Source organism: Leptonychotes weddellii, chromosome 4, assembly GCF_054177405.1.
Source record: "Leptonychotes weddellii isolate Sample4059 chromosome 4, ASM5417740v2, whole genome shotgun sequence".
Classification (NCBI taxonomy): Eukaryota; Metazoa; Chordata; class Mammalia; order Carnivora; family Phocidae; genus Leptonychotes; species Leptonychotes weddellii.
This window is the reverse complement of record NC_138372.1, coordinates 141,250,468-141,263,698: the sequence shown is the minus strand read 5'-3', so window position 1 is coordinate 141,263,698 and position 13,231 is coordinate 141,250,468. Positions and strand designations below refer to the sequence as shown.

General features: G+C 33.8%; 1 protein-coding gene across 2 annotated transcripts in view; it reads left to right on the top strand.

Annotated features, from left to right (window-relative positions):
* Positions 1 to 13,231, top strand: part of LRP12 (LDL receptor related protein 12) — a 73,265-nt gene that overhangs the window by 21,146 nt on the left and 38,888 nt on the right. The window contains exon 2 of one of the 2 annotated variants that reach the window (XM_006729607.3): positions 11,958 to 12,014. The exons of the other annotated variant lie outside the window; for it this stretch is intronic. Within the exon in view, the coding sequence (XP_006729670.1) occupies positions 11,958 to 12,014 (57 nt within the window). The remainder of the gene's footprint in view (positions 1 to 11,957; positions 12,015 to 13,231) is intronic. 2 annotated transcript variants of the gene reach the window in all.

Here is a 13,231-nt window from a genome sequence, read left to right as displayed (position 1 = left end):
TTGCTATAGGAGAGGGTAATATATATGCTTTAGTATTTATATTAAATGATAGTTCTTATACCATTTTGTCAATAATATTAAGAAAAAAGGTATCACTTTATCATTTCTTAATTATAACGTTATAAAGAAAAACTTGAAACTGAGTAGCTATGTAGTTTTATGTTGTGTTAATTTTTGTTAGAAGGTAGTATTCCAGTACTTAATACTCAATCCACGTGAATTAACTTGCGAAAGTAATATATACTGTAATAAGTCAAACAAAGTAATGTATCAGGAACAAAAGCTAATCATCATTTCTGTCCTCCTTTCTGTCTTGGAGATGGGGGTAAGGGGGCAGGGTAACAGTGGTAACAGTTAATTTTGTATCCTTCCATACATTTTTCTACCTGTAACTTGGACTCACAAAATACACCAGAGGTCACAAATTCAAATTCTAACAAAGACCAAGAAAGTAACACAAATGAACTAAAAGGGTGGGATATCAGTGTCAGAATGACAATAGAAAGTCATGGGGCACTTGGTCACCTAAGAAAAAAATGTGTCTTTCTCCTAAAAGAGATGAGCTCAGGGGGGTTGCATGCATGAATACATGTTTTCAAGGGAAGCGAAGATACTTATTGTTCTTAAGTGAAAAGCCAATTTTCAATATTGTACTTAGGTAGATCTTGATTTGAGCGTATCCCTCCCACTTAACTAGCTAAAGAATCTTGCACATTTTACTTAATCTGAGTCAGTTTCCTCATCCATAATGTGGGGATAACAGTATCTATTCTTAGAAAGAAGATTAAAATAATACCTCACAAAAAAAAATAATAATACCTCACAAGTTTAGTACAGTGCATGAGGCTTTATAAATGTTGACTGTCTATGATTAGTAGTTGTCTGACTTTAGGAGTGTGGAAAGGGAGTTGACTGCAAAGGGGCGCAGAGAGCTTGTTTGGGTGATGGAAATGTGTGTCTTGATTGTAGTGGTGGTTGCAGAACTGTGCATTTGTTAGAACTCATCAAACCGTATACTTGGAATTAATGAACTTTTTGCATGTAAATTAAACCTCAACAAAGCCAATTTAAAAAAAAAAATAACTGCCTTTCCTTTCTCTCTGTACTTCAGTTCCATTAACTATTAAAAATAGAGTTGACATCAGAGGTTTCCAGCATGTTTATCTCTTAGTATCCCTTTGCAACCCCAGTCACAGGTTCCTGCACTGCAGAAGATTTCGCCTATTGAGAAACAAGAAAGAAAGAACTACCTTTATTTGTCTGTTTCACTTTTCTGTTGTACTAAGCTTACCATGTGGATTTATCTGTTTGGGTACTGTGCCCGGTACACTGAGTAAAGCAGGCCACTCGTCACTTTTCAGAAATGTTATAATGTACTCAACAAGCTAATTACCAACTGTTGAGTAATAAGCTATGAAATTTAATAAACCAAGAAAAAATTAGAGGCAAAAACAATATATTGGTGTTTCCTTAAATGAGAATGAAATACATAGTAGCACCCAATGTGTATGCACATGTGTATAGACTCATCCCAACTCATTCTATGAGGCCAGTATTACCCAAATATGAGAGAAAGAAAACTACTAATTTCCCTTATTTATATAGATGCAGAAGTCCTCTACCAAATACTAGCAAACCAAATCCAGCAATATGTAAGTAGGATTATAAACTATGACCAGATGGAATCCTTCCCAGGAATGTGAGGTTCAACACAGGAAAATCAATCAGTGTAATACACCATATTGATGGAATAAGGGACAAAAACCACAGGGAAATCTCAATAGACAAAGGAAGACATTTGACAGTAGCCAACACCATTTCATAATAAAAGCACTCAATAAGCTAGGAATAGAAGGAAACTTCCTCAGCTTAATAAAGGGCATCTATGAAAAATACACAGCTAACATACTTAATGGTGAAAGACTGAGAGCTTTCTCTCTATGACCAAGAGCAAGACAAGGGTGTCCACTCTCACTTCTTTAATCAGCATTGTATTAGAGGTTCTAGGCAGAGCAGTTAGGCAAGGAAAAAAGGCATCTTAATTGGAAGAAGAGAATTAAAACTATCTTAGTTTATAGATTTGACATACTTGTACATAAAAAAGTTCTAAGGATTTCACAAAAAGCCTATTAGAGCTAATAAACAAGTTCAGCAAGGTTGCAGGATACAAGGAAAAAAATGTATTACTATATACTAACAATGAACAACTGAAAATCAAGTTAAGAAAATAATTCCAGGGGCGCCTGGGTGGCTCAGTCATTAAGCGTCTGCCTTCGGCTCAGGTCATGGTCCCAGGCTCCTGGGATTGAGCCCTGCATCGGGCTCCCTGCTCCGCGGGAAGCCTGCTTCTCCCTCTCCCACTCCCCCTGCTTGTGTTCCCTCTCTCACTGTGTCTCTCTCTGTCAAATAAATAAAAGCTTTAAAAAAAAAAATAATTCCATTAACAATAGAATGAGAGGCGCCTGGCTATCTCAGTTGGTAGGGCATGCAACTCTTGATCTCAGGATTTGAGTTCGAGCCCCACGTTAGGTGTAGAGATTACTTAAAAATAAAATCTTAAAAAAATAGCATGAAAAATAATAAAATATTTAATAAATTTAACAGTGCAAATCTTAAACTCTGAAACTACAAAATATTGTGGCTAGAAATTAAAGATTAAAATGGAAAGACATCCCATATTTATGTATTTGACATAATATTTGTTAAGAATTAGCATTAATACTCCCCAAGTTCATCTATAGATTTAACACAATCCCTATCAAAATCTCAATTCTCTTTGAAGGAATTGACGCTGATCCTAAAATTCATATAGAAATTCAAGGAATCCAGAATAACAAAAACAATCTTAATGAAGAACAAATTTGGAGGAATCATGTTTCCTGATTTCAAAACTTACTGCAGTTTCCTGATGAAGACAGCATGATACTTGGTATAGGAATGGACAGATTAGTGAAATAGAATTGAGAGTCCAGATATAAAAGCTTACATTTATAGTCAGTTGATTTTCAGCAAGAGTGCCAGGGTAATTCAGTAGGGGAAAAGAGTAGTCCTTTCATCAAATTGTGATGAAACAACTGGTTAACCATATGCAAAAGAGTGGAATTTGACCCCTTCCTCAACTGCATACAACACTTAACTCCAAATGGACCAAAGATCAAATATAAGTGCTTAAACTATAAAACTCTTAGAACAAAACATAGGAGTAAATCTTTGTGACCTTGGATTAGAAAATGGATGCTTAGCTATGACAGCAAGGCACAAGCAACAAAATTAAAAATAGGTGAATTGGACTGGTTCAAATAAAAAAAACAAAACACTGTACTTCAAAGGACACTGTCAAGAAAGGGAAAAGTCTACAGAATGGGAGAAAATATTTGCAAATCATATATCTGATAGGAAGTTAATATCCACAGTATATAAAGAATTCTTACAACTCAACAAAAACAAAAGACAAATCCAGTCAATTATGAAATAGACATTTCTCCAAAGAATATACAAAAACAGTAAACACACAAAAAGAACTTCAGCATCATTACTCTAAATTAAGGAAATGCAAATTAAAACCACAGTGATACCATGTCATTCCCATAAGGATACCTAAGATAAAAAGGCTATAACAAGTGCTGGTGAATATATAAAGATATTGGAACTCTTACACATTGCTGGTGGGAGTGTACAGCCATTTGGAAAACAATTTGGCATTTCCTCATAAAGGTAAATGTAGGGTTACCAAAAGACCAAGCAATTCCATTCTGTGTATATACTTGAGAACTGAAAACGTATGTCCACACAAAAACTTGTACACAAATATTTATAGCTGCATTATTCACAAAAAGTGGAAACAACCCAAACGTTTGTCAGCTGATGAGTAGATAAGCAAAATATGGTTTATCCCTACAGTGGAATACTACTTGACCATAAAATGGAGTGCAGTATTGATACATGGTACAATATGGATGAACCATGAAAACATTAAGTGAAAGAAGCCAGACACATAAGATCACATATTGTATGACTCCATTTATATTAAGTGTCCATAATAAGCAAACCCATAGAGATAGAGCCAGAAACTAGTTGTTGTTAGGGGCTAGAGGAGGACAGAAAGAGGAGTAACTGCTAATAGGTTTAATAAGCTTCTTTTTTGGGGTAAGGAGAACAGTCAGGCGTGTGATAATGGAAATGGTTGCACAACTTTTGAACATACTAAAAACCACTTTAAAATGGTGAATTTTATAGTATATGAAGTATGGGTGTATAATCTTTTTTCCTGGAGTTCTGAATCCCTTCAAATTTTCATATTGACTCTTATGAACCACAGGAGTCACAGGTAGGAATCTTTGAACTCAATATAGTCTTTAGGGTTCCTTGCTAGTATATTTTGTGAGGTCCTACATCAGTGGTTCAAGCTATTTTAGAATAAAGAAAATTATTTCCATTTGTTATGAACAGTGTCACTGAGATTCTCCACAGTAGGATTCATAACTATCTTGCATGTTCTTTAAGGGATTGATTCAGTCTCTGAATACTGAGAACTTGTGTTTGTTTGGTATTTGTACTTTGTCTAATAGTTCATTGTTATTATACCCTTGTTTGAAGATGTTTCAAACATAAAACCTTACTAACATACTACAGGAAGTCTAAACATATAGAAACATCAAAGTCCCAAATGTCTGTTAAGAATGTGGTTTGAAAATTAGAAAGTACATTTTTCTAAAAAGTAATGCTATAAATGATTATTACTCTTATTTTAAGGGGCAGGTAGGTTCGGGCCAGTTCGTAAAAGACTATTAAATCCATAAAGAATGGCTGCAATTAAAAATATTGAAATAATACTTTCAAAATACATTAAAGAAAGCAGGAAAATATCCCAGTCTCCCAGGAGTTTCTTAACCTTTTTTTCCACGAAACATCTCATTATAGGTATTTGTTAGACACTATAGAGCCTCTCTGGAGAAGAATGTACTGAATTTTTCATACACTTTGAAGGTATCTTGGTCTAGCAAACATTTGGGAAAAGTATGTGTATTAGTCTGCTTGGGCTACCATAACAAAACACCCCAGACTGGGGGGCTTAAACAACACGAATTTATTTTCTCACAGTTCTGGAGGCTAGAAGTCTAAGATCAAGGTGCCATCAGTGTTGGTTTCCGATGAGATTTCTCTTCCTGGCTTTCAGTGTCTTTTTCATCATGTCCTCACATGACCTCTTATCTGCATAGATGGAGAGAAAGATTCCTTATATCTCTTAAGGAAATTAGTCTTACTAGATTAGGTCCCCACTTTATGACTTCTTTTAACTATAATTATTCCCCTTGTCACATTGAGGTTGGGGTTAACATACGAATTCACACAGTTCAGTTTAAAATAGTGTACTATTTTACTTTGACCAGACCAAAAGAAGTAACTATGTTGTAATGGCCTTTTTTTTTTTTTTAATTAAAAAAAAAAAGAGGGGTGCCTGGCTGGCTCACAGTTGGTAGAACATGTGACTCTTGATCTTGGAGTCATGAATTTGAGTCCCACATTAGCAGTAGAGTTTACTTTAAAAAAAAAAAAAAGAGAGAGAGAGAGATTGGGAACAATCAGAGCTTTAACACCTAAAGATTCAAAAGTAATTTAGAAAAATATTAATATGACTTCACAACATGAAAATCTGGAAAGAAAGATAGTCTAGGGAGGGTATTAAGATCTCAAAAATAATTTCTGGTTATTAAAATTCCAAACAATCCCAAAAGGAATGAATGGTGAAGAAATCTAAAGAAATTAAGTGGTTGCTCAATGACTTCAGACTAATGAAGAACATATTCCCAAGACAGAAAGGATATTTAACCAACAATAGATTATAAATATTACTAATATAGAGAAAACTCAGGATTGAGCAAAAATACCAAGAAAAATAAAATGTCTTTGAAACATTTATTTGTAGGATAAAGAATTAACAGAAAGGTATATAGAGCTATTGCTTGGGCAGATATTAATACTGGTAATGTTTACATCTCCTCTATCAACATAAGAAGCCCTTCAAACCAAAAGGATGAGAGTAGCCATTTTTGAAAATCTTCTTGAAGGACACAGGTGCAAAGATTATGGCAGTTCACTGAGGCATTCTAAACAACTTGAAGAGTTCTGATTTAGATACTAAAATAATTCCAAGGAATGAGAGAAGGAAAGAAAGGTCAGAAGAGTGGAAACAGGAAATGCAATTTTGATTTTCCAAACCAGGGAGCGAGAAGGATGAGAATTTCATAAACCAGCAACTACTGATAGTGCCCTAGGGAAGATTATAAATAGAGAATACAATATAGGAGAATATAGAAGAACATATAGGAGAAGAAATAAATCTGTAAGTTATATGGATTTGGTAAGAACAAAGTTAGAGAAACTATTTCCTTTACTGATTGATAATCAAGCTAGTAGAAATGTTGGAGACAAATGCTTATTAACTTCTATAAGGGTCCAACAAGTTGTCTTATACCCTTTGTACAATTTAGAAAAATTTGGTCTGGATACTAGAACAATGAACTTAGATTCTCCTGAAATGTACCAGCGTTCAGAAAATCTCCAGGAGAAAGCTAGTGCAATAGAAGGGCTCATCTTAATTTGTTTCCCTTTTCTCAGAAACCATAGTCTTATACTGCCTGTTGTCCAGTGTCTGAATTTTTTTCACATGTTTTTTTCCAACTTTTTAAGTTGTTCATAGCAGAATTACTGATCCATTACCAATTACTCTGTCAGGAACAACAGCAGGAGTTCTGTGTCAGAGTTTTTAAACATCACTTTTTGCTACAAAAATGAGTCTCTATCTTCTGACTGACTCTTGTTTGTATTTACAAAGGCTTTTGACTTCTGTATGCCATATTTTATATCCTGCGACTTTACTAATTTTTCGTATTGCTTAAAGTATTCTGTTGACTGTTTTCGGTTTTCCAAATAGATATACAATTGTATCATCTGCAGATAGATGTGGTTTTACCTCCTTTTTTCCAATTCTTATGTTTATAATTGGTCTAATTGCATTAGCTAATAGTAATAACTATAGTGGGTACCCCTGTCTTCTCTTCCTATTTTTAGTAGAAAAGTCTCTAGGGCTCCCCACCTGAATAAGAAGCTTGCTAATTTTACTTTGTTTTTGTATGTTTGTTTCTATTTCATGTATTTTTCATTATTTTCTCAATAGATTGTAAACTCTTTGGTTGGACTATGCCTATTACTTATGTACTGAACTACCATTCACTTATTTGAGCAGATATGGACTAAGTATCTCCTATTATGTGTTATGTTCTGTGCTAGTCACTTGTCAGCAAAACAAACCCAAGCTATGTCCCATGACCACATCACACCACCCCGCCAAACCCTGCTGCTAACATTAAGATCTGGTGGGAAATACAGACATTACACAGATAACACAAGTGTGATAAATTTTCAAAAAGCTACAGTATTGGATACTATAGGAGCCTATAACAGAACAATCTAACCTAGTATGGGGAAATCAGGAGATACCTCTCTAAAGAAATAATATTAAAGGAAAGTCGAAAGACAGCTGACACACTTGTAAGAGAAATCCAGTGTTTCTGGAAAGAAGAAATAGAGTAGAAAGGTGGATCACGAGAGATGAAGCTTTTGAAGTAGTTAGGAAGAACTGGTGTATGGAGAGTCTGGTAAGCCCTATTAGGATTTTGGACTTTTCCTTTAGTATAATAGCAAAATAAGAATGATGTTTGCTTTTGTGTGTAGATATGTATTTATGTTTGATAACTGTTCTCACAGCACATAGAAAATGAGATTGTAGGATGCTGAGTACGTAAGTTATTTGTAAATGCTGCTCATTAACTTTTAAACCAATGACTTTCCCACTTACAACTGTAATCGCTGTGGCAGGTGGGCTCTAATTCTGAAAACTAAGTACTATTTCTTTTGTAAACAAGAAATATATTAATTCTGAATTCTTTTTAAAAAACAAGGAGCATAGACTTCTTAGTGTCTGTGGATTTGAATTTTCAGTTCATCCAATTACTAACTTTTTGAAAAAAATTATTAAATTGCTAGAAGTTTTGGTTTTCTTGTCTCTAAAATGAACTGTTGTTATAAGGATGAGCTGAGGGAAGGCTTGTAAAGCACTTAGGTTTTGGCTGGCACATATTTATCAAATATTAGTTGTATTTATTAACTATTTAAGAACTTCAGTTCTTAAAGGAAAAGAATAAACATAGAGAATGTTACAAAGTAATAGGGATGCAGACCATAAATTTAGGCATTCTCTTAATGATGACATCCTGATTATTCAGGTGAGTAAACCATATCTTAGGAGAAATAGTTTAATTAAGGTTCATGACTAAATAAATAGTAGAGCAAGAGATGATTCCAGGGAGTCTGGTCCCAGTGCTCAAACTCACCATCCTATGTGGCTCTTTTCTAAAACAGTATCTCTTTTAGAAGATTCTTTCTCTCTCATTTGATTGCAGTCAAAAACCGAAAACCATCTTGCATTTTGGAAAGAAAAATATTAAATGGGGGAGATTGATCACCTTTGTATTTGGTTAGTGGGACTAAAAAAATTTAAGTCATAATACATTATTTCCTGATTTAGGTGATAATAAAACTTTTTCTTACTTGAAAACTGTTTTTTTAGAAGTTCTAATTAATTTGCTGATCCATTAATTAATTAGCTACTAATGTATAGTTATAGAAGTAATGTTTTATCAGACTGTGTTTTTCCAGTACATGTTACTCCAAAGGGGACTCCTGCGAGAATATCTAGCATGGCTGCATTTGAACACTATAGTTGTAGTAAGGAGATGGTATGTGTACATCCTCATATGTGTGGGGTTTTCTTCTCTTGGGGGCTGGAAAAGAGGCGTTAGGGAGAATGTAATTTGATCTGGGGAGCATTCTTCTTATAATATCAAATAATTGTGTTATATAACTGTCATCTTTGTAAAAATACTTTTTAGAATGGTAGTATACATAAAGTAATTCACTTAACTTCATGTGGTGCTTATTATAGGAAAGGGGATAGTTGTTTGATGTTAACAGAAATTATTACTGATTTTTTAACTTCTAAATGGGATTTTTTTAAGGTGGAGTAAATGTATGGGAAACTAGCAGTATCATGTTTTATGTTTTTAGGTATTTATCAGTTTTTAAAATACTAACATTACATTTATGAAATTACAATATTTTATACTGTTTCACACTATATCAGACTACTGTTTATTTAGAATGATGGGGGGGAAAAGAATGATGGGAAATTAACTATCTTCTCAACTTTTTTTTTTTTTTTTAGTAATGTTAATAAAATTTTTGAAGAAGTCCACACCTGTTGTAACAAATTCAGTCAATGCTGAAGTGTAGAAACCAGGTCTTCCTCTCTAATTCCAGTTCCAGAGGTTTTCTTCCACAATTTGCATATACCCTTAGGCTCTTATATATATATATGTAAGTTATATATATATATATGTCATGTGCTTATATAAAAATATGCATTTAACTATGCATACAGCATTTTAAAATTAAAATTAGATCTTATTCCTAATCAGATCATATTTTAATGTTACTCTGAAACATGTAACTTAATGTGCAAATCTTTCCAAGTTAGTACATATAGAATTAATTCAGTTTATTGAATATTTTATTATAAGACTATATTAGTTTATTCATTTGCATGCTGATGGAGATTTAGATTAAATTCTATTTTTTTTTTATTTTAGAGAATTTTACTAAGCACTATAAGATAGATAGTCTCCATTTTAGAGATGAAATTAAGCTACAAAGAGGTTAGGGAACTTGACCTAAATTGCTTAACAAGTAAATGGGGGAGCTGGTATTAGAATCCTGGCAATCCAGTCCAGAGTTTAGTCTTAAATACTACATTATGTTACGCTTTTCCTTTTGCCTATCCTTAGTCTATCTACTGAATTAAAAAAAAATCAATATATGAAATGTATTTAATATTAAAACATTCATGAAGATAATATGCTACCTTAAGGATGTTGGAAACCTTAGGGTCACAGATTACACAGCGTTATTTGTGGTTGTATCTAATATACAAGTAAAAGGTGTAAGCCAGTGTGACTCAAATGTTAACGTGCATACAAATCTCTGGGAGTAGGGGAAGCATCTCATTAAAATGTACGTTCTGATTCAATAATCTGGCATGGCGTCCTGATGATACCGATACTGCTGATCTGCTTGTTGAGTAGCAACACTTTTGGCAGTTTATACTGCCCTGTGGCAAATCTTGTTAGTTGTTTTATTGAATCAGTTTTTACATCATTCTATTTATGCTACCAATTTTTATAAATTGTATGTGTTAAGCAAATAGGTGGGGGTTTCTAGTTTCAATTCTTTGTAGCATTTAACATTGTTGGGAAAAATAAATCGTGGCTTCTGTAGTATTAATGCACAATACTTAAATAACAATAATCAGGTTTATTTATGGACTAAATACAGCTTACACACCTATGTCACCATTTCCACTGTATCATTTTTAATGTAGGGAAACATTTATTTTCATTTTGAAGGCTATCGCTGTGGTTGAACTAAAAGGTTGTTTTATGGCTATTATTTTCTTCTTTGGTAATAACATATTTTACACAGTTAAAAAAGTAAATACCTGTTCAGTGCTATGTGCCACGCACTGTGTCAAGTGCTTAATTGGCATGATTTGACGTCATCATCGTGACCTCCCTCATTTATTCATTCATTAGCTCTTCGAGCACCTGCTCTGTTCTAGGAATTGTGCATGCAAGGTTGAGCCAAATAAACACAGATTCTGCCTTCCTAGAGCCTAGTGCATTGGGGAGAAGGGTGCTGTACAGTAATCAAGCAATCATGGAAGTGTGTTGGCTGTAGAAGACGAGCTGTTACTTACTATGCTTGCTATTGTCTCTACTCTTTCAACCATCAAAGAGAATCCTGCCATAGCCCTCTAAGCTTCTCCCACCTAGCTCCGCCCCCACCCCCCCACCCCACTGCAAGAATTCTTTCTCTGCCAGCTGGATTCCTGAGCTGTTGTAATGCCAAACCTACCTAATGATTGGAGGGAGACAACTTTACAAGTAAAGATGAGCAGTTTGTACAAAAAAAGAAAGAATACCTGAAGGGACATTGTTCACATTAATTGAAGGAGTAAATATCCTCAGCACTTCAAATGGAAGTTTGAGGTGACCCTTAGTAACTTATTTCAGTTATTTTCATGCTTCCATGTGCCCAACTTTGTGGTAAGAGGTATAGGAAATTGGAGGATACAAAAATAGAGTATAATTCTGTCCCTACTCTTAAGACTATTAGAGTTGTTGATGAGAAGAGGTTGAAAGACTTAGAAGACATGCAAGACATTATTATTTGTTTTAAGTACCAACATGTACAACCCTTAAGCAGTAGCCACATTGTGGGATGATTGAGCACGCTCTTAGTGGAATGCTGTTTTTAAGAAGTATGTGATTCTCAGGGCGCCTTCGTGGCTCAGTTGGTTAAGCATCTGACTCTTGGTTTCTGCTCAGGTCATGATCTCAGGGTTGTGAGATCAAACTCCGCCCCGGGCTCTGTGCTAAGTGAGGAGCCTACTTGACATTCTCCCTCCTTCTCCCTCTGCCCCACCCCCTGCTCACACACGCACTCTTTCTCCCTCTAAAAAAAAAAAGTATGAGATTCTCTCTTTTCTAATAATCGTTCCGAGTTCTCATTTGAAACAAATTTTTTTCTGATATTAATCAGATCTATGTAATTGATCTTCATATATATTTCACTGCATTGTTGTGATTTTCAAAATGTTTTGTTATCCCTGCTACTACTATAATTTAGGGCTTCATTTTATTGTTTTGAAGGTTATTACAAGACTTTAGTTTCTGAATATTATAAAGTAGCTCTGTGTAGTTGTTTTTCTTTTAAAGGTGGAATCTGAAAAACTTTTATAAATTTTATCTTAGAAATTAGTTTATTATTATGTTTAATTTTAGGAAATGGTGCTCTTGCAGAACATTCTGAAAATGTGCATATTTCAGGAGTGTCAACTGGTAAGTCATTTTTTTGTAATGTTTAAATTTCATGCATGACTTATATGGTAAATATTGAAAGCCACCTGGTATCTTACAAAGTGATATTTGGCTGTAAAAACTATTACTGCTTTTTGCAGCATATAATAAGGAATGAGGTAACTGGAACATGGAGAAATTCTCATAAGATAAAATTGATACTTGCATGCCCATGGATTGATTATACTCTTCCAAACAGACGGCATAATTATTTTTTCAGACAAACATTGAACCAAAAAAAAAGTTAACTCAAGTTGAATTAGTATTTTATTTCCTTACAAAGTTATATGAAATGAAATTTATTAAAATGTAATTTTGAATGCTATTTGTAGTATTAGAGCCTTAGAAATTAAGCATTTTGCTTGATTTTTTTATTTGAGTACTACTATATATAAAATTGTTGTTCTTGAGTGCACAATTTACATGTTATTAAAAAAACAACCCAACAACGTATTTGTATCCATGAAATTCAGAAACTTGTTGAGGTAAATGTATTTTTTCCACTCATCTAAGCCTTTATAACTTAATAATTATGTAAAGGCCTGTAACTATTATAATTTTCATTCTTAACATGCCTTCCACTGCTTTGTTTCCATTTTTGCTCTACCAACTATAACTACTTAGGGGAGCAAAATCTTTTATTTTTGCATATACTGAAATAGAGTTTCTTACCATTATGTTATTTCCCTTTAGTCTTGGTAAGTTTTATGTGGTTAAAAAATTACACTTTGTGTATTTATCAATCTACTGATTGATTGATTTCTTCATGCCATCTTGTACTTTGGTTATTTTTTCCTCACATGAAGCAAAACTGAGAGTTTCCTCTATTGTTTTATGCCTGATTTTATATTCAGAAAGTTAATAGACTTAACAAAACTTTTAAGAGTTAGTTTGCACAGCCAAACACATTGACAAGTGTGGTTTTCTGAAAATGGAAGCAAGTGCCTTTGTAGCCCACCTAGACCCTTTCACAGTTTGTCTCACTGTTCTCTTGTCTTCTAGTTGTGTGATTCTACACATCAAGCTAAAATAAGCTTATTTGAAAGAAAACCTTAATTTTCTCCCTTTTTATATTTTGAATAGCAAATGAGAATTACGATTATTTTTCCACGTTGTCACTATGAAGTAAGATTGTGTACAAACATTTTAACTTACACAATCAAATGATAGTCTAATTCAGTGATTTCCAAAATTTCAGT